General features: G+C 45.7%; 1 protein-coding gene across 6 annotated transcripts in view; it reads left to right on the top strand.

Annotated features, from left to right (window-relative positions):
• Nucleotides 1–24591, top strand: part of RNF216 (ring finger protein 216) — a 142411-nt gene that overhangs the window by 54420 nt on the left and 63400 nt on the right. For all 6 annotated transcript variants that reach the window (XM_059155653.1, XM_059155655.1, XM_059155656.1 and 3 more), the window contains 4 exons: nt 187–237; nt 1171–1308; nt 3686–3834; nt 4575–4653. In XM_059155653.1, the coding sequence (XP_059011636.1) occupies nt 187–237; nt 1171–1308; nt 3686–3834; nt 4575–4653 (417 nt within the window). The remainder of the gene's footprint in view (nt 1–186; nt 238–1170; nt 1309–3685; nt 3835–4574; nt 4654–24591) is intronic.

Below are 24591 nucleotides of genomic sequence, written 5' to 3'. Positions count from 1 at the left end.
CCTGTTTTATATTTAGCTTTCTCATGGATTTTAAATTTACTCTGAGGTAGCTTTTTAAACTACTAAACTGTAACTGAAGAGATCATTATTCATAATTGAGTTCTTTTACGTCCATGGAAATAAATGCTAAATGTTTGTGTTAACTTTGGTAACTTTGTATCTGCTTGTATTACTTTTATTCTTCAGCATGAAGACTTTTTGCTTGCCCTCCAGATGAATGAAGAGCAGTATCAAAAGGTAGTTTGAAATTGCACTAATTCACTTATTCTGGGTATTTACATGACCTGTTTTCTTTATCACATTTCCTGGTGGCAAATTGGTGTCCGTTTGACTCCCTGTTCATCTGCTGGGCTTATGGTTTAGCCAACTTACTGTGGATGCTTGAACCATCGTGGGTGCTCCTGATCCCAGACTGGATCAGAATTGAAGCACAGATGACGACATAGTTGTCGCTCTTAAAAAAAAAAAAAAAAAAAAATCAAAAAGCATTTCCTAGAATCCATCAAATAGACTTTTAGAGGAAAATTCAGAATTCTGTTCTCAAAAAGTTAGAAGGAAAAGATGTCGTGTTTAACCTCAGGACCAGGTGGCTCTTCTCCATGCTCTGCCATCCTTACCTTGCAGCCTTTTCTAGGTGGGGATGGCCTGGGGGCTGGGTCTGGCTCTGCCAGTGGGAAGAGCAGGTTTGCTGGTGTTCACAGTACGGGGGGTTGCTGCTCTAGCTGGCTTTGTAGTCTAGTGAGATACAGTGTGGGTTGAGACACAACCCCCTTACACACCTGTTTTCTAACAGGGAGAACAAAGTCCAACATCAGAGCCTTTTTGGGATGACATCCTTTATGCCACTTCCTGACTCTCAGTCCTATTACCATCTGAGTATAGATGTTATAGTTCTGCTGACACCATAGAGCTCATGATAAAATCACTTTATACAAAGGATGACTCCAAAGAATAAAAACCCATGAAAATTCTCACTGTCTTTAGTTATGTATTGGTATTTATACTAGCACCTCAAGCTAGATTTACAGAGCCGAAAACAGCTCTTCGTTGTCTTAGGGCTTCTAGAGGTGACTTCTGACCTCAGCATGTGTTTGGAAATGGGGGAATATGAAATCTAGCTGCTCCTCTGCTTCAGTGCTTAGCATCTCATGTGTCTCCGACGGCCCACAGGACGGCCAGCTGATTGAGTGCCGCTGCTGCTACGGGGAGTTTCCATTCGAGGAGCTCACTCAGTGTGCGGATGCTCACTTGTTCTGCAAAGAATGTCTCATCAGATACGCCCAAGAAGCAGTCTTTGGATCTGGAAAGGTAAGATTCAACGGAATATGTCCGCACACACAGGAAATGTTTACAGAGTCTGAGACATCTATAGACGAGTGTAAATGCCTCGTGGAATTGCCCTTTCTGGGGTGAGGTAGAGCTTTTGAGACATGCTGGTAAGTGTGTGATTCCTAGACAATGCCTGGCTAGTGTGATTCTGTTGGTTGTAAAGCAGAGCAGATTTCTTCTTGGAATGGCACTGTTCCTCTGTGCCCCCATGCCTACTCCAGGAGCACCACAACTTCTTCACTCATTGAATCTTTTTTTTTTAAGATTTTATTTATGTATTTGACAGAGATCACAAGTAGGCAGAGAGGCAGGCAGAGAGAGGAGGAAGCAGGCTCCCTGCTGAGCAGAGAGCCCGACGTGGGGCTCGATCCCAGGACCCTGAGGTCATGACCTGAGCCAAAGGCAGAGGCTTAACCCATTGAGCCACCCAGGAGCCCCCCCTTATCGAACCTTTTTGTAATAAAAATGAGATCCTTACAGCTGTTTGAATGAGAGTGCATTGTTGGGCTTTTTGTACACAAAATTTTTGAAGGATTTTATAGTTGTAGTTAAATGAATAACTATTGGGATGCCTGGCTGGTTCAGTCAGAATAGCATGTGACTCTTCATTTGGGGGTCATGAGTTCAAGCCCTACGTTGAGTGTAGGGACTACTTAAAAGTAAATAAGTGAACTTTAAAAATAGACCAAAAAAGAACTAAAAGCTTTTAAAAAAGTAACTGTCGAAGATCATATTTCTCTGTCTGAAGTTAGTGTCTATTGATACCAGCATAATATAATACAAAAAGGTGGGGGGGGGGGTTGTTTTTTTTTTTTAAGATTTTTTTTTTTTTTTTTATGTATTTATTTGACAGAGAGAAATCACAAGTAGATGGAGAGGCAGGCAGAGAGAGAGAGGGAAGCAGGCTCCCCGCTGAGCAGAGAGCCCGATGCGGGACTCAATCCCAGGACCCTGAGACCACGACCCAAGCTGGTGTTTTGTTTTGTCTTAAAGAATGCTTAAAACCGGGGCGCCTGGGTGGCTCAGTGGGTTAAGCCGCTGCCTTCGGCTCAGGTCATGATCTCAGAGTCCTGGGATCGAGCCCCGTATCAGGCTCTCTGCTCAGTGGGGAGCCTGCTTCCTCCTCTCTCTCTCTGCCTACTTGTGATCTCTCTCTGTCAAGTAAATAAATAAAATCTTTAAAAAATAATAATAAATAATTCAAAAAAAATGAATGCTAAAAACCGGGATGTCTGGGTGGCTCAGTTGGTTAAGCAGCTGCCTTCGGCTCAGGTCATGATCCCAGCGTCCTGGGATCGAGTCCCACATTGGGCTCCTTGCTCATCAGGGAGCCTGCTTCTCCCTCTGCCTCTGCCTGCCATTCTGTCTGCCTGTGCTCGCTCGCTCTCTCTCTCTCTCTGATAAATAAATAAAATCTTAAAAAAAAAAAAAAAAAGGAAGGAAAAAAAGAATGCTAAAAACCAGAATTACTCTTCATAAATAACTGACCAGTAATCATTCAACATCAGTTATTCTAAAGTCAGTTGCAGTTTTCGTGAAGATTGGAGTAACCATTATAAGCAGAATAATTGTCCCCCAGAGATGTCCCCATCCTCCTCCCAGAACCTGTGGTTAGTTACCTTACATGACAGAGGAGAATTAATTAAGGTTGCTAGTCGGGTAGCCTTGAAACGGGGAGAGTATCCTGGATTATCTAGGTGGCCCAATGTAATCACAAGCATCCTTAAAAATGGATGAGAGAGGCAGAAGAAGAAGTGAGACTGATGTGGCTTGGGAAGGACATCTGCTGATGGCTTTTGAAGATGACGGCCAGCGCCCACTGGGGCAGCTGTCTTGGAGGCTGTCTTCCTTTTTCTTGGAAGAGTTAGTCCCTTGACTCTATCTGATGGGGTTAGGATCAAGATAGAGGCTTCTTAAACAATCCCCTTGGTTTTAGTCTGTGTTCCTGTCCCCTCTTCTATCACTCGCCTTCTGCCTTCCTTGAGATCTAGACATCCAGCCTTTTTAGAGTCTCTGGAGAAAATCAACTCACTTCTCACAAAAACCACCTTTTCAGACCTTCCTTCCTTGTTGCTCTGCACCTTGCTGTGGTTCGGACTGATAGAAGCCCTATGGTGCTTTATCATAGATGGACTTTGTGGGGTTTTATCATGGTTTCCTTGTTTTGAGCATGGCCTCTTTCTTAACCACTGTTTGTCTGCTTCCTGTTGAGGGATGCATTAAACCCCTGAGACACTTGTTTTTCTAAAAATTTGGTTGAGTTTTTTTTCTTTCCTTCTTTCTTTTTTAATTTAATTTTACCTTTTTTTTTTTTTTTTTTTTTTTTTTTTTTTGCCTCCTGCCCTTATAATTCCAGTCAGAACTCAGCTGCATGGAAGGCAGTTGCACATGTTCGTTCCCAACCAGTGAGCTGGAGAAGGTGCTTCCCCAGACCATCCTGTATAAATACTACGAGCGGAAAGCCGAAGAAGAAGTTGCTGCAGCTTACGCCGATGAGCTTGTCAGGTGAGTTCTCAGAATTGGAGAGTGTCGTCTGTCTCATTCTCCATTATGGAGACTGCCTGAACACTTTCATTAGACAGTGACAATCTCTAACAAAGCTGGATTTTCCAGGTCTTCTGGTCTTCTGAAGAATAAGGGGATAATTTTATTAATGGGAAAATCCACATTTCACATTTTTACTCACATTCCTTGGTACCTCTTAATCACTTGGCTTTTAGGTACAGTCATTACACATTGGGTTGGAGGATGGAGGAAGGGTGACATGGGCAAGAAGTTCTCACAGAGGTAGGGCTCTATGTTGATTGAGCGGTTTGCACTGAGGCAGGACCCAAAATGGCACCTGCATTTCCTGGTAAGAGCCAGCACAAAGGAGAGCCTCAGTCTGTGTTTTATTTTATTTTATGTGTTTATTTTATTTTATTTTATTTTATTAAAGATTTTATTTATTTATTTGACAGTCAGAGATCACAAGTAGGCAGAGAGGCAGGCAGAGAGAGGAGGAAGCAGGCTCCCTGCTGAGCAGAGAGCCCAATGTGGGACTTGATCCCAGAACTTTGGGATCATGACCTGAGCCGAAAGCAGAGGCTTTAACCCACTGAGCCACTCAGGTGCCCCTAAGCTCTACTTTAAAAAAGAAGTAAGAACAACAACAAAAACCAACAAAAAATAAAACTCTATGTTATTATGAACATGAAATCAATTTAATATTCTGAGTACTATTCCTTCTGCTGTTTTGATTGTAGGTGCCCCTCCTGCAGCTTTCCTGCTCTGTTGGACAGTGATGTGAAGAGGTTCAGTTGTCCCAATCCTCGCTGCCGGAAGGTAGGGAAGCATATTTTTTCTAGATTCGTTTTCTAGATTTTGATGTTACAGACTACACTGATGGCCAGGTAACTGCTGGTTATCTGCCTTTTGACCTGTGAGAAGGATTTGTGTGCTCTCCTTTTCATGAAAGCAAATGAAGTTAGGTACTTAGTGAATCATGGTTGACATGGTTGCAGAAATAGGGGCCAACCGTGGAATTCCAGTCACCTGTTGGAGGCCTTCTTGTGAGGGCATATGTTGTGATGTAAAATGTGAAGGGATAAAGGCCTGGGCATCATGATGGCATTTCTGTCGCATCTAGTAGATTATTCACTAACTGTTCTTATAAGAATTGATTGTGTTGGGTGCCAAAGCCGTCCAGTCATCTTGCTACTGAAAATCTTCTTTGTAACTAGACTGCACTGTGAGCTAAGAACATCTTCAAATGTGTCAGCTATTTAGAAGCCACTAAGAGTTTTTAAATGCCTAGCATCAACCTCAACAAGTATGTTTTAAGCCATTTTCCTAAAATAGCATGACCAGGGTGCCTGGGTGGCTCAGTAGGTGAAGCGTCTGCCTTTGGCTCAGGTTGTGATCTCAGGGTCCTGGGATTGAGCCCTGTGTCGTCGGGCTCCCTGCTCAGCAGGGCATCTGCTTCTCTCTCCCTCAAGCCCCCTTCCTGCCTGTGCTCATGCGCTCTCTCAAATAAATAAATAAGATCTTTAAAAGAAAATATCATGGGGCGCCTGGGTGGCTCAGTGGGTTAAGCCGCTGCCTTTGGCTCGGGTCATGATCTCAGGATCCTGGGATCGAGCCCCGCATCGGGCTCTCTGCTCAGCGGGGAGCCTGCTTCCCTCTCTCTCTCTCTGCCTGCCTCTCCGTCTACTTGTGATTTCTCTCTGTCAAATAAATAAAATCTTTATAAATAAATAAATAAATAAAATAAATAAATAAAATATCATGGCCAGAGTTGAACATTATAATATCTCTGCCTTGTTGCAGGAGTGAAGAAATGAAAGTAGTCATTGGGAAAGGAGGAAGAAACCAAACTAATGGACTAAATTTTATTCCTTTTGTTTTCAGCATTCACATTTCTTTGTAAAACCTGAGTATATTCTTAGAACTTACGTGTCCCACCCTAAGGCTTTTGCTGTAACAATTGTCCCAACAGTATCTGGCTTTTGGAACTAAGTGGAGCCCCTGACTGCCATGTGTGCCCCCCGAGCGCCCAGCACTGGAATGCCTGGGGAGGCAATAGCCAAGGGAACAAAGCGGAGAGTGGGGGAAAAGTAGAGATGCTGGAATGTTGTAGGTCTGAAGATCAGTAGTCCTGAAGGCTCACAAGCTGGTGAGGCCAGGTTATGCAGGTCTTGAACACCAGTCTGAGGTGGCAGAGGGCGGACGACAGGGGGACTGAGATACCAGGGAGAGTTCCTTGGCTGCTGGAGGCCAGGTCAGAGACCCCCGTCACTGCCACCTCCTGTGGAGTCTCCAGGAATTGCTAAGATGGAGCTGGGAACTACATTTCCTCTGAGAATTCCAGATTAGACTCCCAATAAAACTGCTCATAGACAGTTTGGAAGGCCAAAGAGAAGGTGAGGTCAGTATTCTCCGGAAACAGTAACAGGCAGTCATATGGGCATATGTGAGTCTGAAACAGTGTCCTGTTAGTGTCTTCAGAACATCAACCTGTGAAGTCAGTGAAAGTGTCTGAAGTAGAAACATCAAATATTCAGCTTCCTCTCCGTGAAAGGGATATACATATCTTCTTGAACTTGGAGGTGGCCATGTAGCTTCTTTTGGTCAGTGAAATGTCAGTGTGGATGAAGTCAGTCACTTGGAGAAGAAGTGGTAAAAACCTGATTTGGGGTGATGTCAACAAGTAAGCAGCCCCAGACCTTCATTCCCCAGCCCCCTACAGATACACTGATCAATAGTACACAGACCAGCTCCCTTTATGAGAAACTTAGAAACCAATTAAGAGGCTCCTGCATTCCAGACATTGCAAAGCTGGCTCCCTTGAAGCCTGTAGGAAAATTCATGAAACTCACTTGCCCGAGACGCTCCCATCTGCACATGCAGGAAACCCCTAAATCCTAGCTTCCCCCCAGAGGGAGGGAGAGGGAAGACTTGAACATAATCTAGCATTCCGACTTCTTGAGCAGCTACCCAAGGGGCTGGCTTTGGTCTTTCCTGACACTAAGCATTGACAGGGTGGGGCACCAGGTTGGAGATTGCTGAGAACAAAGGCAGCATTTTATTTATTTACTTATTTAAGTAAGTTCTATACCCAACACGGGGCTTGAACTCAAGACCCAGAGATTCAAGGGTCACATGTTCTACTGACTGAGGTGCCAGGTACCCCCAAAGGCAACATTTTAAGCTGACATACACTTGCTCACCACTGCCCTTCCCCTCAGTTTAGTGTGGAAAGAATTGGAGAAAATCCCCAACTCCTTGCTTCTGCCTAAGGAGGGTAAGAGTTGAAGCATAGGTCCGGTGTTCTGACTTTGGGAGTACTGCCTAAAGGGCTGGTTATTGTCTCACCTGACTCACTGCACTGACAGGACCCGGCAGACCCCAGATGCCGGGAACACTAAAGCTGGGAGGCTCGCTGCTGCCCCAGAGGACCCACGGTTCAGACAGAGACAGCGGTTGATATGGTTTGGCAGCTTCTCCCTTGAAGAAGGGAAGAGTGGAGCATGCACCCAGCGTTCTAGCTTCTTGGGGGAAGAGGTTTTTGAAGGGACTGGTTTCTCTTGCCCGCCTCAGCACTGATGAGATGTAGATAACTGGGGGCTGCTAAGAACAAAAAGAAGGTGGACTGCTTATAGCAGTCCTGCAGTACTGTAGGCAGACACCAGAGATTTATAAATATTTATAAAAGATTTATAAAAGAGATTTATAAGCTCCTGAAAATAAGCCAGCAAAACTGCAAAACTTCTCTAATTGGGAATTTACATTTGTTAAGTCCAAAGAAGACACTTCCAAAGGTTCCCAGAATCTATAGCTAGGTTGACTGGTAAAGGTCTTTCCCTTTGCAAAGCCAGGGACCGTTTCTTCAAATGTGTGGATCCTGCCACAGAGCAACAAGGCACAGGAAGAAATACAATCCAACCAAAGGAACAGAGTAGATATCCAGAAAGGACACTAAAGAAAAGGAGGTATGTGAATTACCTGACAATTTTAAATTATCTAGGCAGAAGAACAGAAAGGAAAAAAAGAATGAAGAATAAGGAAAGCTTGAGGCACCAGTGGGAGGGACACGATTAAGTGAATCAGTGTGTGTGCTGTAAGAGTTTCGGGAGAAGAAAGGAAGAGACAGAAGGCTTATTTGAAAAAAATCAGATTCTAAAACTTCTACAGTGTGGGAAAGGAAAATGGATATCCAGATTCAAGAAGCCAAATAGGCCCCAATTGAAATGAATCCACACGGTATAAGGGAGAGTTAATATTGTTAAAATGTCGTACCTGCCCAGTGCCACTTAACAGATTTAATCACAATTTCTATGAAAATCCCAGCTGGTTTTTTTGGTTTGTTTGTTTGGTTGGTTTTTTTTTTTTTTTTTTTTTGAAGAAACAGAAAAAACGATCCAAAAATCTGTATAAGCCAAAAACAGTCTTGAGAAAGAACAAAGCCAGATGGCTCATACTTCCCTGGCTTCAAAGCATAGTACAGAGTTATAGTAACCAAAACAGAATGGTAGTGGTATGAAAACAGACCTACAAACCAGTGGAAAAAACAAAGAGCCCAGAAGGAAGCCCATACCTACGCAGTCAGGGGCATCAAGATTACACAGTGGGAAAGGTCGTTCTGCTCCACAAATGGTGCCAGGCAAACTGGATGACTGCCTGCAGAAACACCACAGAGATCAACTCAAAATGGAATAAAAACTGAAACACACAATCTAAAATTCCTGGAAGAAAACATACAAAGCTTCCTAATACTGGTCTTTGCAGTGATTTCGTGGATATAACGAAGGCACAGACAACAAAAACCAAAATAGACCAATAGGACTGCATCAGACTGAAAATCCTTTGCACAGCAAAGGAGACCATCATCAATGAAAAGGTAGCCTGTGGAATGGGAGAAAGTATTTCCAGATTATTTCTCTGGTAAAGTGTTAATATCAGTAATACACAGGAATTCCTATAACTCAGTGACAGAAATAAGTTAATTAAGAAATGGGCAAAGGATTCAAATAGACATTTCTTCAAAGAGGACACGCAGATGGTCAGCAGGTATATGAAAAGGCACTCCGCACCACTCGTCCAAGAAATGCAAATCAGAGCCACAGTGAGTTTGTCTCATATCTACTAGGACGCTCACTGACACAAAAAGGGGGGAAAGGAAATAGTGTTGATAAGGATGTGAAGAATTTGAAACTGTTGTACATTGCTGATGAAAATGTAAAGCAGTATATCCCCTATGGAAACTAAAAATTAAAAATACGGGCAGCTGGCTGGCTCTGTTGGTGGAGCGTGTGACTCTTGATCTCAGGGTGGTAAATGCCAGCCCCACATTAGGCATGCAGATCACTTAGAAATAAAAATCTTGGGGCACCTGCATAACTTAGTTGGTTAAGCATCTGATTCTTGATCTAAGCTTCTATCTTGATCTCAGGGTTGTGAGTTCAAGCCCCACATTGGGCTCTTTTTTTTTTTTTTTTTTAATTAAAAAACATAAGTACCATACAATCTAGTGATCCTGCTTCTGAATATTTTTCCATTGAAAATGGGATCTTGGAGAGCTGTTTGTGCTCTCGTTCATTACGTTGTTGTTCATAGTAGCCAAGACATAAAAGCAGCATGTCTATCCATGGATGAATGGCTAAAGGAAATGTCTTTCCATACAATGGAATAGTAATCAGGATTTTGAAAGAAAGAAGTCCTGTCATGCTACAACATGGGTGAACCTTGAGAACATGATGCTAGTGAGATAAGCCTATCACAGCAAGACAAATCCTGTGTGATCCCTTACTGCAGGTAGTAGTCACTTACAGAAGCCGGAAAGAGAATGGTGGTCGCCAGGGGCTAGGGGAGGCGGGAACAGAGAACTGCCATGCAATGGCTGTGAAATTTTGGTCACCCGGGATGCAAAACTTCCTGAGATCTGCTGTACACTAGTGCATATGTAGTTAGCAGTACTGTACTATACACTTTCAGATTTGTTCATAGGGTAGATTTCGTGTATTGTGGGGTTTTTTTTTTAACCCAACGAAAAAGAGAGCTAAATGGTTCCTTGTCCCTTCCTTCTGCCAAGATGGACATGTAGAAGTAAGTCTCTGTTTGGAGCTACTGAAGTTTGAGTTAGTTCCAACAGCATAACCTAGCATGTCCTGACTGGTACAGATCTTGAGAACCAAAACAGATGATGGGGGTGGAGAAAAGGAACAGATTTGAAGGATAATGGGGAGATAGGATTCGAAGGACACACTCTGGCTGGTGGGGTAGGGAGAAGTCCAGATGACTCACTTCTCTGGTTTAGGCGGTAAGTGGGTGATGATGCTATTCACGTGCAGTTGCAAATTGAGTAGACAAAGAGGGGCGCCTGCGTAACTCAGTTAGCTGAGCGTCAGACACTTGACGGCTCAGTTAGCTGAGCGTCAGACACTGGCTCAGGTCGTGTCCTCGAGGTCATGAGATTCTGTCCCGTGTTGGGCTACACACTGTGCCAGGAGCCTGCTTAGGATTCTCTCCCCTCCCCTCTCTTAAAAAAAGGAAGAAAAGAATAGAAAAAGATTCCAGGAGAGAAGGTTGGTTGGTTCTGTTTTAGACATGTAGAGTTTTGAGGCTGGAGGTGTTCAGCATATGTATGTTTGCCTGGCACATAGGTGCTCAGTAATTACTTAGAAAGTGACTGGAGTCAGGAACATGAGGCAGGCTAGAGGAAAATTCTGTAGTCAGGAGTAAGAAGCATTGGAAAGAGGGAGCCCTGGGGACAGGGAACACATATGGGAGCACGGAAAGCTTCCGGCAGGCCATCTAAGAAGTAGGTAACAGGAGTTAGAGAATGCTGACAGCATTTTGCTGTAGTCTTGTCAAATTCATAGATGAGTTTAGGGAAATAATTACCATTAAAGTGAGTCCTGATGGGTTCAAAGCATGTACTTATGTTTTTTCAGATCCTTTTGTGTCCCTTAGTAATGTTTTCCAGTAAAGAAAATGCATCATAAGGCTTTCTCAATGACAGTGTGCTTCACAACTTGACCCTCCCTGCATATGAGAGCATCTATGTTCTGGACAGTTTCCACCTTTGGGTAATGTCTGCAGAGTTTGGCCCACCGTGGAAAATAAAGTAAAAACTGTCTCTTGGGAACCTGAGGCAGAGACAGCAGGTTGGGAAGTTCCTGCCCTGTCCTTCACGGGGAAGGGAGAGCCAGCTTACAATTAGGTCTAAGGTGGTCCCTCGTTATTCGGCACTATGGAGAGTCACCACTAGGTGGCACTGACACTCCATGAGAAATGGTTTTCCTCTTGAGCATTTCAGAAGTATGTCAGTCAGCAAGACTGTGTCTCGTAAACAGAATTCTTTTAGGCTCAGTACCAAAGCAAACCACTGTGTGCATTTGGAATTTAATATCAGAGATGTCAGTGATTTTAGAACCTGTGCTTTTACCTTTTTCACTTAAATGAATTCCCCTTATGACATCGTTTCTTTTCAGCTAGGTGGCTAAACCAGCCGTTAATCCTTGTGGATTGCTTATGTTTAAGAAATGAGCCACAAACTGATTTTTGGCCCATGTGAGACTAAGGGCATCTGCTTCCTCATTGCAGTGTCTTTGCCAGTAATCTAAACTCCAGTTAGATTTCCAGGAACTTGTCACTCTGAGATGAGGCGTTTATATTAATGCATTATCTAGAGGCGGGCTTGAATGCCTGGAATCATTCCTCTAAAATCCCTGAAGAGAATAAGATACTGTATCTTTGATGAAATGGGGAGAGAGTCTTTGTTTCATTGATAGGATGGAATGCTTTTGTCAAGGCCCTCAGCGCCCTGTGTGTTTGCAGATAAAGGATTCATCAGTTTGTTTTCAGCATGGTGCTTTTAGGAATGAATTGAATGTGTTTGGTATGGGACTGCAGAGTGTCAGATAAAAGGAGATTTGAAAATGATGCATTTGGAATATTTATTCTGAGGGTCAGAATTTCCCTGTTGAGTCTTTCTGTACTTTTCCAGAATCCTAGCTTTGCTCCATAAATTCAGAGTTTTGTACGTAGAGCTTTCCAGAAAGGTAGCCCGAGCTAGAAGGTGGAGGTTTAAGACTGTTCATGAAGTAACTGCCAAGGGAGGGAGCCCTATCAGGTGGTAAGACTTCAGTTGAAGAACTGTGACGGACCCTTGGCTGGGCGTTCCTTAGTGAAACCAAGAGGGTGAGCGTGGCTCGACAATCACACGTCTTTTCCTGGTGTGACTTGTACTTGTTTTCTTTCCTGTGTCTTTCTCACCTTTCTTTCCTGTGTTTCTCTTGTCTCTTCTGTACTCCTCTTTTTCTCCTGTTTCCAGGCCCCATCCTGTCCTTTGTAGCGTTCAGTGTTATTGACTCCACGGCAGTGAAATATAACCAGAATTCACATCTGCAGTGAACCAGTTTGTTGCTAAAAAACCAGCATCTGCGGCCGCCTACCGTAGCTGGATGGCTGCGTGAAGAGAATGTAAATGAGCCTGGACCAGCTGTCAGTGCCAGGGCGGCTCCAGCTGTGACAGTGGACGCTTGGCACTTATTAGCAGCACTATAATTTGAGGCCCAGCCAGTCAGCTGACTCCTGTGCTGAGCACAGGCGTTTACATTTATGTAGATCTGAATGAAGCTTGATCCTCTTGTTCTCACTGTCAGGGAGGATCTTTATTCAGGAACTTATGTTGATAAGAACCGAATGTTTGGGTTACAAAAGGATTTTTTAAGTCCCCGAGTAAGCGCTCATTCTCTGGCGTGGAAGTCCAAGCTTCATCATTCAAGTCCACAAAAGGAGTGGGGTGAGGCGGGATGGGCATTCCCTCCCGGGGATTTGGCATGCCCCTGCTCACAAGGTGAGTCACTTCCTTCAGAGCCGGAGGGTTCCGGCGGAATAGTTTAAGACCGCAGGCAGCGTGGCATGCAGGCATGTTGGGTAGGTGCCTTTCAGGGCTCTCAGCTCCCGGCATTTCTCCCAGCCACCCTAAAAAGTGACCTCTAAGGTGCGGAGTGGAGGGACAATATTTACCCAATGAGGAGAACCCAGAGGGAGGCTTCCCTCTGGGACACAGTCCCAGAGTAGATCTCAAGCAGCATCCCTGTGGGTGCCCTCCCTCCAGTCCTGGAGCAGAACTGGCATCGTAACAGTGAGGTTTCAGGATCTAACTCTGTTTTTAACTTAATATTTTTGTTATTTTCCAGTTTTTAAAATCCCTTGTAGCAAACAGCCACAGTGTTTGTGTTCATCATCGGCTTCTTGATCCTTGGAAGATTTTGGTTGACAGTTACACTTCATTACTTAAGATCTTCACACATCTAACACTGTGACTAGAGAGCCTGGTTCTTTCAGTGGATGTGCGTGTGTGTGTGTGTGTGTTCCCAAGAAGAATAAAAACAACAAAAGGCAAATATTGTTTACCTTTTCTCCTATACTGCCTTCCCAGTAAAAGTCATATAAAATACGGTGGCTGCTGTTGTTTGCAGCACTTACCTGAAAAGGAGAGAGAGATCTACTCAAGGGGAGGAAAGGTAAAATGTATACGTGGGAGAGGGGTGCGCCTGGCAGGCTAAGTCAGTAGAACTTGCAACTCTTGGTCTTGGGGTTGTGAGTTCAGTCCCCATGTTGGGTATAGAGGTTGCTCAAAAATACAAAATCCTGGGGTGCCTGGGTGGCTCAGTCCTTAAGCGTCTGCCTTCGGCTCAGGTCCTAGGAGGCTCCCTGCTCAGCAGGGGTGTTTCTCCCTCTTCCACTCCTCCTGCTTGTGTTCGCTCTCTCGCTGTGTCTCTCTCTGTAAAATAAGTAAAATCTTTTTAAAAAATATGTAAAATCTTTAAAAGTACATACACATAGGACACCTAGGTGGCTCAGTTGGTTAAGCGTCTGCCTTGGGCTCAGGTCATAATCCCTGGGATCATGTCCTGTGTCAGGGTCCCTGCTCTGCTTCTCCCTCTGCCCCTCCTCCCACTCATTCTCTCAATCCCTCTCTCTCAAATAAATAAAAATCTTTATACACACAGGTATACATACGCGTATACACACAGGTTAAACAGAAAAGCTAATATAAACAAAACGGTTTTTTCGTTTCCCCTTGGTCCTGTGGGAGTAGTTTTTATTCCTATATTTAATCTTTTCTGTCCCGTGACACTGGGCACTGAGAAGTGAAAAAAGTGCCTCCCCTTCCTGGCCTGCCTTTGAGGAGGCTGAGAGGATGGTAAGTGGGCACCGGCGGGGCAGTGGGGGGGGGGCTCCAGCAGGCCGGGGCAGCCCTCACACTTCTCCCCTGGGAACTCGGGTCGGCGCTGCCTCTCCAGCACGCAGACGAGCGCATTTCAGAGCCCAGGAGGTCCAGGCAGGCTGAGCTGTCAGTGTGGACTTGGGTATTCACCCGTTTCCTTGACACGCACCCCAACCCCACCCCACCCAGGAGATGGGCATGACTCTGCCTTGACCCCCAGAGAGCATTCCAGGACTTCTTTTCTCACCCGGGGAAGCTGCTCTAGATGCTTAAAATGTTGCCACCTTCCAGGAGACAAATCACAGAACTCTCCGTTCGAAGGAAGAGGCTTTGTGTTCCTCTGCCGTCAGCAGTGCTTGGAACACACACTTGTGTTGGGCTTTATTAGGAAGTTCGGAATTTGGAGACTTCTCTGGAAGACCCCCGTGTGAGAAGCATTCGCTGGCGTGGGGCTCTGGACCCAGCGCTGAGCTGGGCGCGCCATGAAGCCGCAGATAGTGTGGAGCCCGTGGCTGCTGCCTGCGCTGCGGCTCAGAAGACAGCCTGGCGTCCTGGAGAAGACGGATTTTGATGTTAAACGGGCTCAGGTTTTTGTTCCAGCTCTTCGGCTTCTTGGCTTTGTGACTTAGGGTAAATACGCCCCCTCCCTGAGCCACAGTATTTAAATCTGTAAAATGAGACCGGTTGCACTTACCTCACAGACCTGTGGGGAGAAGTCTGTGTAGTGTTGGCTGTGTCTCAAGGAGGGGAAGGGGGAGTAAGCGGGGACCGCGCCAGCTCCGGTGCCTGGCACGGCTTGGGTCACAGGGAAGGTGGAGACTGACGCCAGCAGTGCGCAGGTGAGGAATTCCTAGAAAGGAGGAAATTGTCCCATATTTCTAAATAGTGTGGAATTCCCCTAAGATGGGCAGATGTAACGTCCCATTAGGGACCAAAAGATGACTTCTCGCATACCTTAACTTCTCAGATCACGGACTCAGAAAGCTCCTTTCTCACTAGCGTGCCACAGTGGAAAGAGGATAGGTTTTTTTAAGCGAGATTTTGTGCTAATATGTTCTGTAAGAAATGACTACTGTTGCTTTAACCCGCGTTGTTCAAGTTCAGAGAAGGAGCCGTGCTTCTGTGGGGAGAGCCGTGTCCTGATGAAGGCTGCCTATGCCCCATGAGTCTTAGTATTTGGTCCACAGCACTGCTGTGTCCCTCCTTTGGGGTTTCTCGGTGTTTTTTTGTTTTTTTTTTTTTTAATCCCTTTCTGAAAGGATTGGCATTTCAGGGAATATTTCAAGAGATGAGTGTAGGGGAAGGACCTAGAAAAACAATAATTCGTTTTGCTAGAGAACCCAGAATTAGTCACAGTGAAGATAAAAATCCATGGTTTGGGGCGTCTGGGTGGCTCAGTGGTTTAAGCCTCTGCCTTCAGTTCAGGTCATGATCTCGGAGTCCAGGGATCGAGCCCCGCATCGGGCTCTTTGCTTGGCATGGAGCCTGCTTCCTTCTCTCTCTGCCTGCCTCTCTGCCCACTTGTGATCTCTGTCAAATAAATAAATAAAATCTTTAAAAACAAAAAAAAATCCATGGTTTGTCTCCATGACACATGGGTTATGTTTTTTGTCTTTTCTTTTTCTTTTTTTTTTTTTTAAGATTTTATTTATTTATTTGACAGGCAGAGATCACAAGTAGACAGAGAGGCAGGCAGAGAGAGAGAGAAGGAAACAGGCACCCCGCTGAGCAGAGAGCCCCATGCGGGACTCGATCCCAGGATCCCAAGATCATGACCTGAGCCAAAGGCAGAGGCTTTAACCCACTGAGCCACCCAGGCACCCCTGTTTTTTGTCTTCTTGGTAGGTACAGATCTTTGAGTCTTGACCCCACCCCCCCCCAGTGCAGCAGGCAGGCCCGGAAGTCGGTGCTGCTCACATCACAGTTTCACTGTCCTTGTAGTGAAAGGACATACCTCCTTGTCTCTCTTTTGTTGTCTGGGTTTCTGCTAAGATATGTTGTCTGTGGTATGGAGAGAGACTGAATTTTTAACAGACTTGGATGGGCATGTTATTAAAGCTGAAACTCTGACCCTTTCTCATGGTTTCTGTGGCCACCATGAGCCATTGCTTATCACCACAGCCTAGCCCTGTTCACAAACCATATGGGGATCATAAGCTCTGAGTGCCTATCTTTCTGGAAACCACAGTTATTTGTTTAGTGCCTTCATATGTTTTGTTAAAATAACTTAATGGTTTTCTTGTGTGTGCCTGTGGCCTCATCAAAGGAGAGACGCATTTTGATTCAAAGTCTTTAGAAATCTCACGTTAAAAATCCCTCAAGAATTGATGTCTACAAAATATCTTTTTATAGTCATTTGCCGCCTTTGTCTTTCCACTAATTGTGTGACCAGGTGTCAACATTTTAATTTAATTCGTTTTACTGGTTCTCACTGCAGTGTCCTTGGAGGAGTGTGCCTGTGTCACATGTGCATGTATGTGCATCGCGTGTGCGCGTGTGTGGTGTGCGCGTGTGTGTCAGAGCACAGAGCCTTCATGTCCCCTCTTTGCGTTCTCAGCACAGAGCACTGCAGGGCTTCCACCCTTGCAGGTAGAAGAGAAGTTGTTGCTATGGTAATAGCACAGGCATGAAAACACCCCATCTCCCTGTGTGTGTGTGTCAGGGAGGAGGAATGTGGGCAAGGGAAACAGGAGCAAAAACGAATGCTTAAAGCACAGAGCGGAGCTGTCACAGGGTGGAATTTCTCCTGTGTACTGTTGGATTCAAGGTCAGTTTCCTATTGCTGGGTAGTGCCTGAGCAATGTAAATGGCATTTGACTGTTCAGTGTCCTCCCTGACTTGGAGACAAACATATAGAGAATGAGGAGGGCCTCTTTCACCCCCGAGGCTGCATGGCCCTCTCCCAGACCACGATTAGAAATGCATGTCCGTATCTGTGCGCCAGTTTACTGTTCGGAGTGAGATTAACTGCGCGGTCGCAGAGCCCACTGCCCTTCGTCTCCACGGTAACAGGCTCGGGAGCCAGCACTGCCATTTCTTGAGAGCGGGAGCCAGCACTGCCATTTCTTGAGAGCGAAGGGCAGCTGTGTGCTCTGTATCTGCACCACATACCAATGCTCCTTGAGAAAACGACCTTGGCGACTGGGATCAGCTCTGACATACTGAGTCCAGCCTGCCAGGGTCAGGGTAAGAATAAGCACAGCCTTGGCTCCTGCGCCGTTCTGTCAGAAAGAGCAAAGGCTGTCCCGGTCGTGTGAGGTGGGGGGTTGGCACCTTCAACAGGCAGATGCTGACAGGCCTGCCAGTGGAGCTCTTACCAGTAGCGTCTTTTGGGGACTTTCTGCTCCTTGTCTGCTCAGTCACGGCTAGCAGGGGACATCAGGAGTCAAATCCAAGGCTGCCTTACTTGGTATTAGGTGGTTCTAGGTGTGATTTAGGTATGGCTGGCTGGTGTTAAGAGTCCTTGTCTTTTAGAGATACAAACTGAAATGCTTATAAATGAAATTATACGTGATCAGAGATTTGCTTTAAAATTACACTGGGCCAGGGGCGCCTGGGTTGCTCAATGGGTTAAGCCTCTGCCTTCAGCTCAGTCCTGGGATCAGGCTCTCTGCTCAACAGGGAGCCTGCTTCCCCCTCTCTGCCTGCCTCTCTGCCTACTTGTGATCTCTTATTGTCAAATAAATAAAATCTTTTTTTTAATAAATAAATAAAATTATGCCGGGCAAAAAAAAAAAATTACACTGGGCAGAGATGCCTGGGTGGCTCAGTTGTTAAGTGTCTGCCTTCGGCTCAGGTCATGACCCCAAGGTCCTGGGATGGAGCCCCGCATCCGGCTCCCTGCTCGACTGGAAGCCTGCTTCTCCCTCTCTCACTCTCCCAGCTTGTGTTCCCCTTCTCACTGTCTCTCTCTGTCAAATAAGTAAATAAAATCTTTATTAAAAATAAATAAATAAAGTTACACTGAGCAAGAGAAGATGGGGTACAAAAAGCTAATTGGCCCTGAGTTGATAATTATTAAACCTAAGGGATGGGTATGTGGGGACCCATCACGCATGTTTATTGCTTATACTTTTATATATTTAAAAAGTTAATTTTTAAAACATCATATTGGAAAAAAAACCTAGTTTCACTTGACTTTTCTATATTTGTGTTCTTACCTACTTTGTTGCTTTGAAGGCATCTCACTTTGGGGAACTGCAAAGATCTGTACTTAGATGTCCAATTCTGTGGCATGGTCACTTTTTTAAGAGATGAGGGAAATTTGTTACATAATAGGAAAATGTTAACAGCTTTTTGTGGGAAGATGAAGGGGCTGGTCATCTTGGAGGAGGGAAGGCTGTGTGTTTGTCTGTCTGTCTGTCTATCTACGGTTTCTGTATTTGTACAAGATTCTTCTGTAGGAGTGGTCATGACTTGGTGTTTTCCAGCTTCCCTGAGAAAAAAAGACTTCAGCTACCCAGAAGGAAATCCAGAATGGATCACTAGACCATAATATAACCAGTGAAACGGGGTCTAGGAACCTGGGCCCCTGTGCCAAGGCCCTGCTGGAGGCTTTTGGATAGGCTTTCTCTGGAATGACTTCCAGCATAGGGTGCAGCTTCAAGGCCAGAGAAGAGACCAGATGACCTTTTGGGTGTCCTTCCAGTCCAAAGTCCCTGGTTTCCAATACTGGGGGTTTTCAAACTGGTGTTTGTATTTGCTTTTCAAAGAGAAATAGTCTAAGAGTTTCTCAGATCAAGTACCTATAGCCTCATAAAAGCACTTTTTTGTTTTATTTCATCAGAAATTCGTATGACAAAAGCATTTTAAGTTTCAAAAGTTGCCCCATACCTGAGAAGCTGACTGAGATTCTAGCGCAGAGAGTGATGGAGGCCACAATTTTTTCTTCTCTTTTCTTTGACTGCAGTTTGTCCTTTCCACCACTTCTCCCCTCTTCAGTGAGATTTTGCTGTTCCAGACGTCTCCAGTTGCCATAATTCTCTTGGCTCCCAGGCCCTTTCACCTCCCATAAAAGCCTCTTCCTCTTCTCTCCTGAGGCAGGCGCCCATTCTGACCTCCCCTTAGCTCTCACAGCATGGCTCTTCTCTCCAGGCAGACTCCCTGCCCCTGAGCCCTCTGTCACCATGGCCCTGTCTGCTGTGCAGCGCTGCCTTCTCCCCTGCACTCTTCCCTTGGACTCACTCCTTCCTACAACTTTGGCCTTGCTCTCTTAGCTGCTCCCTCAGCATGGGCTTATGCCAGCACAGGCTGGTTGGCTTTGATTGGAATTTGGTCATTCATTCAGATCTTTTTGGAGTATTGCTATGCCTCAAGAAATACAAAATAGACAGTAACAGTCCTACCCTCAGATCTGGGTCAAGGGAAGCCAACTCCCTTGTGCAGACAGCTAAATAGTGAGATGTAATGGGAACTGCTGGAGAAAGCCAGAGGAGGGAGGGGACAGTCATTTTCATTGGGCGCAGTCTGGAAACACTTTGTGAAGAGCTGGATCTTGGCCTGATAGAGTCTTTTTTTTTTTTTTTTTTTTTTTTTTAAGATTTTATTTATTTATTTATTTGACAGACAAAGATCACAAGTAGGTAGAGAGAGAGGAGGAAGCAGGCAGAGAGCCTGTTGTGGGACTCGATCCCAGGACCCCGAGACCATGACCTGAGCAGAAGGCAGAGGCTTAACCCACTGAGCCACCCAGGCGCCCTTGGCCTGACAGAGTCCTAACGGGGCCTGATAGGTACAGGTAGACCAGTATTCCCGACCAGGGAGTGACGCAGACAGAGCTATTCAGGGGTCAACCAGTAGACGTATGTGACCAGAAGAAAGTTGACTAGGAGGATGGATGGACTCCAGCTCAAAAAGGGCTCTACAAAGTAGAGGCCTGACTCTGATTCTGGACACACCAGGGAGCTGTTGCAAGCCTGATGTAGAGATGGTGTGATCAAAGTGCTGGTGGGAGGATGGATCTTGTACAGCCACAAAAGAAGGCATGGGGGGTAGGGGGAGATGGGGGGGGTGGCAGCGGGTGGTGCCTGGGACATCTGGTTGTTTCTGGTGACCTAACAGCCTGAGACCTGGGGATGCACAGTGCTCTTGTGGTCCTTGGTTAATAAAACCTCTAGTCCCAAAGCCCATTTGTGCAGTGCTGTGGACGTTTGCTAGTGTTCTTTTACCCTTCTCCAGGAGGCCTCGGTGGGAGTGAATTGGCCTAAAGAAACACCAGTCTTAGGATACCTGGGTGCCTCACTTAGTTAAGCGTCTGCCTTCGGCTTAGGTCATGATCCCAGGGTCCTGGGACCGAGTCCCACATCGGGTACCTTGTCAGCGGGGAGCCTGCTTCTCCCTTTGCCTGCTGCTCCCCATCTGTGCACTCACGCACATGCTCTCTCTCGCCCACACTGACAGGTAAATAAATATAGTCTTCCAAAAAAAGATAGGAAAGAAACACCAATCTTCTGAGGGCTGACTGAGGGGCCAGAGGGGAGAGGCCAGACGATCCAAGGCTAGCAGTGGATCCTGAGCATACACATGCAGGAGGCCAGCTGTTCCTGGAGCACACACACCACCCACACCCCACACCCTGCACCCTCCCCACCCCCGTTGGAAGAGGAGGGAGGTAGAGGGCATGCTGTGGTGGAGGGGTCCGCAGTGCCAACTACAGGAAAACCGGACATTTGGCCCCTCATTTAGTGGCTGCTACTTTGCTCCAGTTCCATGGCCAACGTGGTTTTCTTAATCCTTGGGTGCCTTAAATATGGAAGAAACCATGTAACCATCACAAGCTTTTTCCTACCCATTTAAAAAAGGCTTGTTTTCCAGCCGAAAGCTTGTTGGATAAGCTTAATTTCTCTCACTCAGATAAGCTTAATTTCCCTAACTCCAATGTGCATACAGAGAATTGCCTAATTCTCCTTTTGCAACATGTTTTCCCAGCTGCTGGGAGGCCTGTTTTTTTTGTTTTTTGTTTTTTGTTTTTTTTCTGTGAGCCTACTGACAGAAATGCAAACAATTTAAGGCCCTCTGGTACCAACTGCTGTTTATTACCCCAGGGACTTGGATATTGGTGTGTTCCCCCCTCCCCCCGCCCCAATGTATTTATCAGGAGTTGGTGGCTACTCCCCCATCCCTCTGAGCCACGCAGGAGACAGGGATCAGGCTGACTGGGCTGGCCTGGGCTGGTCTTCACCAAGAGCCACAGCTCCTCCTCTGAGCAAGGTCATCTCACTGCCTAGCTTCAGTCCTTCGGCCTCGTTGTGCAAGGAAATGAAGGCGTTCCTTGGATGAGATCTGATTGGAACCGTGTTTTCTAGGCCACCTCTGCTTAGATCTTCCAGCAGAACACAAATGGCCTTTTTTATACCTTGTTTTGTAAAAAGTGCATTTCCACCAAAACAAGGCTTGACACTGTTCATAAATAAACACATCCCTTTGCGGGCCAGGCAAGGAAGGAATGCATCTGGGAGCAGTTCGGCGGGGGGTTTGCTTTTCCCCTGCTAAATGCCTGGTGTGCAGTGTCCATCCAAGGGTGGCTGAGGGGAGAATGCTCTATTCTGTTGCTGCCAAAACCACAACAAATGACAACTTTCCGTTCTGTCATCTCTCTCAGCTCCACTGCTGGGCAAGCAATTCATTTTTCTACCATAAAAGGGCAATGAAGCTTGTGTAGAGCTGTGGCGCCTTCTGCACTGCAGTGAGAAAGCAGAAGACAGCCCAGGAGAGAGCACGGCTCTGTGTTTGCCGTGCGCATCTCCTACTCAGGCCAGGCCGCAGGGCGGTGGCGGCAATGGAGAGCAGGGCATGGGAGCCGTGCTCTCTGATTGGGCATAGTGAGGTCGGAGCAGGCGTGGCTGTCCTTGGCATCTCGTATTCATCTTGTGGGACACATGAATGTGTAGTCCAGGGCTGTGCAGAGGAACTGCTCCAGGCCTACCCAGGTGGTTTTATAATACTGGCATCTGGTTTTCTCGGTTTGTAATAGCAGGCACCAGATTTATCAGGGGACCGGGGAGATCATATAACCCCGACATCTTCCTTGTATGGATAAAGGGAAGAGGTTAAGTGCAAGGTTCACGTAGTTTGAGGAAATTCTCCAACTTCTGTTTTTCACTTATACGTGGACTCTGGATTCAGGGATAGTTCTCTTGTCTGTATAGGTCCTCTGTTTGCCTCCATTAGTTGTGAGCCGTAGAGACCCAGACTAATAGAAATATCATTCTTACTTGGTGGGTGGCTGTGTCAGTCAGCCAGGGCATTCCAGAAAGTGTGTTTTCTTTGTAGTGTTGTTGGCTATAAAATTCATGGATCTTTTAGGTGATTATAAATAAATACTGTTCAAAGTCAGTATAGGAGTAGGTAGAAAGCAAACATTTAGCTTTTTTGGTAACAGTAGAGTGGCTGTAGAATTCCTGCCCCATAAGCCTGGTGAAGAAACCAGAATAGGAGCTCAGCGTACAGTGAGCTGGAGCCCCACGCCACAGCAGGGCCACCGGCACAGACCTCTGCCCTGGGCCTCCGCCTTCTCTTGGAGCAGCCACTGCCCTAGAGAGAGCAGGTTCCCAGGTTGGGCTGAGAACTGTCCCCACATCTTTTTGCCTAACTCCCCTGAAGGTTTTCCTATAAAGAGCTAAGGTTTGTCATTTACACTTACCTTAACTCTTTTTTTTTTTTTTAATTTAAAGATTTTATTTATTCATTTGAGAGAATGTGCATAGGAGCCGCAGCAGGGAGAGGGACAAGCAGACTCCCCACTGAGTGTGGAGCCCTACGCAGGGTTCTGTCCCAGGACCCAAAGATCATAACCTGAGCCGAAGTCAGATGCTTAACGAGTTGAGCTACCCAGACATCCCTACCCTTACCTTAACTTTTAACTGCACATCTGATTTCATAGCGGATTCTGGAAATAAACCAGGCACATTCTTCAGGGAATAAAAACCATGTCCAAGAATCTTGCTGATCTGGAAATTTGGGAGGAAAGCAAGGATTTTCAAGTTTAAACTTTATTACCCCAATAGTACTGGTGGTCAGAATAGATTCTCAGCTCACTGGCTCAGAATCAAAAGTTAACTCAGAAGTCATTCTTGGAAGAGAGTTACACTGAGTAGAGATGGCAGAAACAAGCTCAATATGAATGATTCAGGACCACATTCCTAGACCTTGTTGGAAACTGTTAAGATGAGCTTAAATCTTACCGTTCCAGCAAATAGAGCAAGTGGGTAGGCCGTGGTAAAATGGAGCATTTACACAATTCTTTTTTAGCGTGACCTATCTAAATTCTTTTTTTCTCAATAGCATAAAACTAAATATCTTAATCTATTAAAGAGCTAATTGGTATATTTTCCCCTGGTATTTCTCAAGATCTTCACTGCCCTCAGAATAAACAGAATAATGCCCAAAAGAATTTGTCTCCACTGCCTGTCTCATACAGTCTTTCCTTGTAGAAACCTTTGTTCTATTGTCAGCAGCAGCAAGAGAATTCCATCTTACAGAACACTTACTCTTATTAAGTGTAATTTTTATCAGGCTAATTTCTCAAGCAAATAGCATTTCCTTCTTGGATAGAGCCTCTCCCTCCCCATCCATCACTGTCTACGCATGCCTGGGTGTCCTGGCCATGTGGTGACCAGCTTAGAGACATCAGCCTGCTCACTTCCTAATTTGGTCACAGTATGCTGCAGGCAGCCTTGCCAAACTTAGAAAAACACAAACACAGGGAGTAGCTTTGATACAGCAAAGGGGGATTTCCTCTTATCAGAAGTCCTACAGTTCGCCTCTTGCTTCCTCTAAAAAGAGGAAGTGACACTTGGGAGGTTATAGCTCACCCTGAAGTTCCCTCTCTAAGCCTTCTCCTCCATGCTGGCCTCTGCCCAGCTAGTTACTGCTCTTCCTTTCCTCAGCCTTCTTAATGCTTCTCAGCATTTGCAGAGTCTAATTTTAATCTTAAGGAGTTTTCCACTTGAATGTTCATCAACAGGAAACAGGTTAAATATGTCTCGGTGCATACACCAGGGGACGGCAGGCTATTTCTAGAAAGGGCAAGAGAGCAGACAGTTTAGGCTTTTTCAACTACACAGTCTGTGTCATAGCTTTTGTAGCACACACGTAACCCTAGACGGTGCGTAAATGAAAAAACGTGGCTGTGATCCAGTAAGATGATGTTTATAAAAACAGGCAGCAGGCCAGATTTGGCCCATGAGCTCCAGTCAGTCAACCCCTGGCATACACAATAAGATTTAAAAGTATGACATGGGTCCAGTAGTGCCAAGACAGAGCTGCCCCCAAGATGTTGTTAAGTGAAAAAAGCCAGTTGTAGAGCGGTGGGTGGGTATGGTATGTGTATATCTGGGTCTCAGACGAGCAGAGGACAGGTGTGCTGACATGTACAGAAAATCCGTGTGGAAGGGCAGTTTCTTGCATTGGTGCCCAGGTGGTGCTTCAGGGGAGGCCACGGAGGTGGGGGACGGGGCTGTTGGTCTGTATTTTTCAGTTCAAAAAATAATGTACTCATTTTTGTCAACCCAGACAACTCCAAAATTTTAAAGCAAAAGGATTTT

This window comes from Mustela lutreola, chromosome 17 (genome assembly GCF_030435805.1).
Source record: "Mustela lutreola isolate mMusLut2 chromosome 17, mMusLut2.pri, whole genome shotgun sequence".
Lineage (NCBI taxonomy): Eukaryota > Metazoa > Chordata > Mammalia > Carnivora > Mustelidae > Mustela > Mustela lutreola.
The sequence above is the reverse complement of the archived record's forward strand: the minus strand, read 5'-3'. Positions and strand labels throughout refer to the sequence as shown.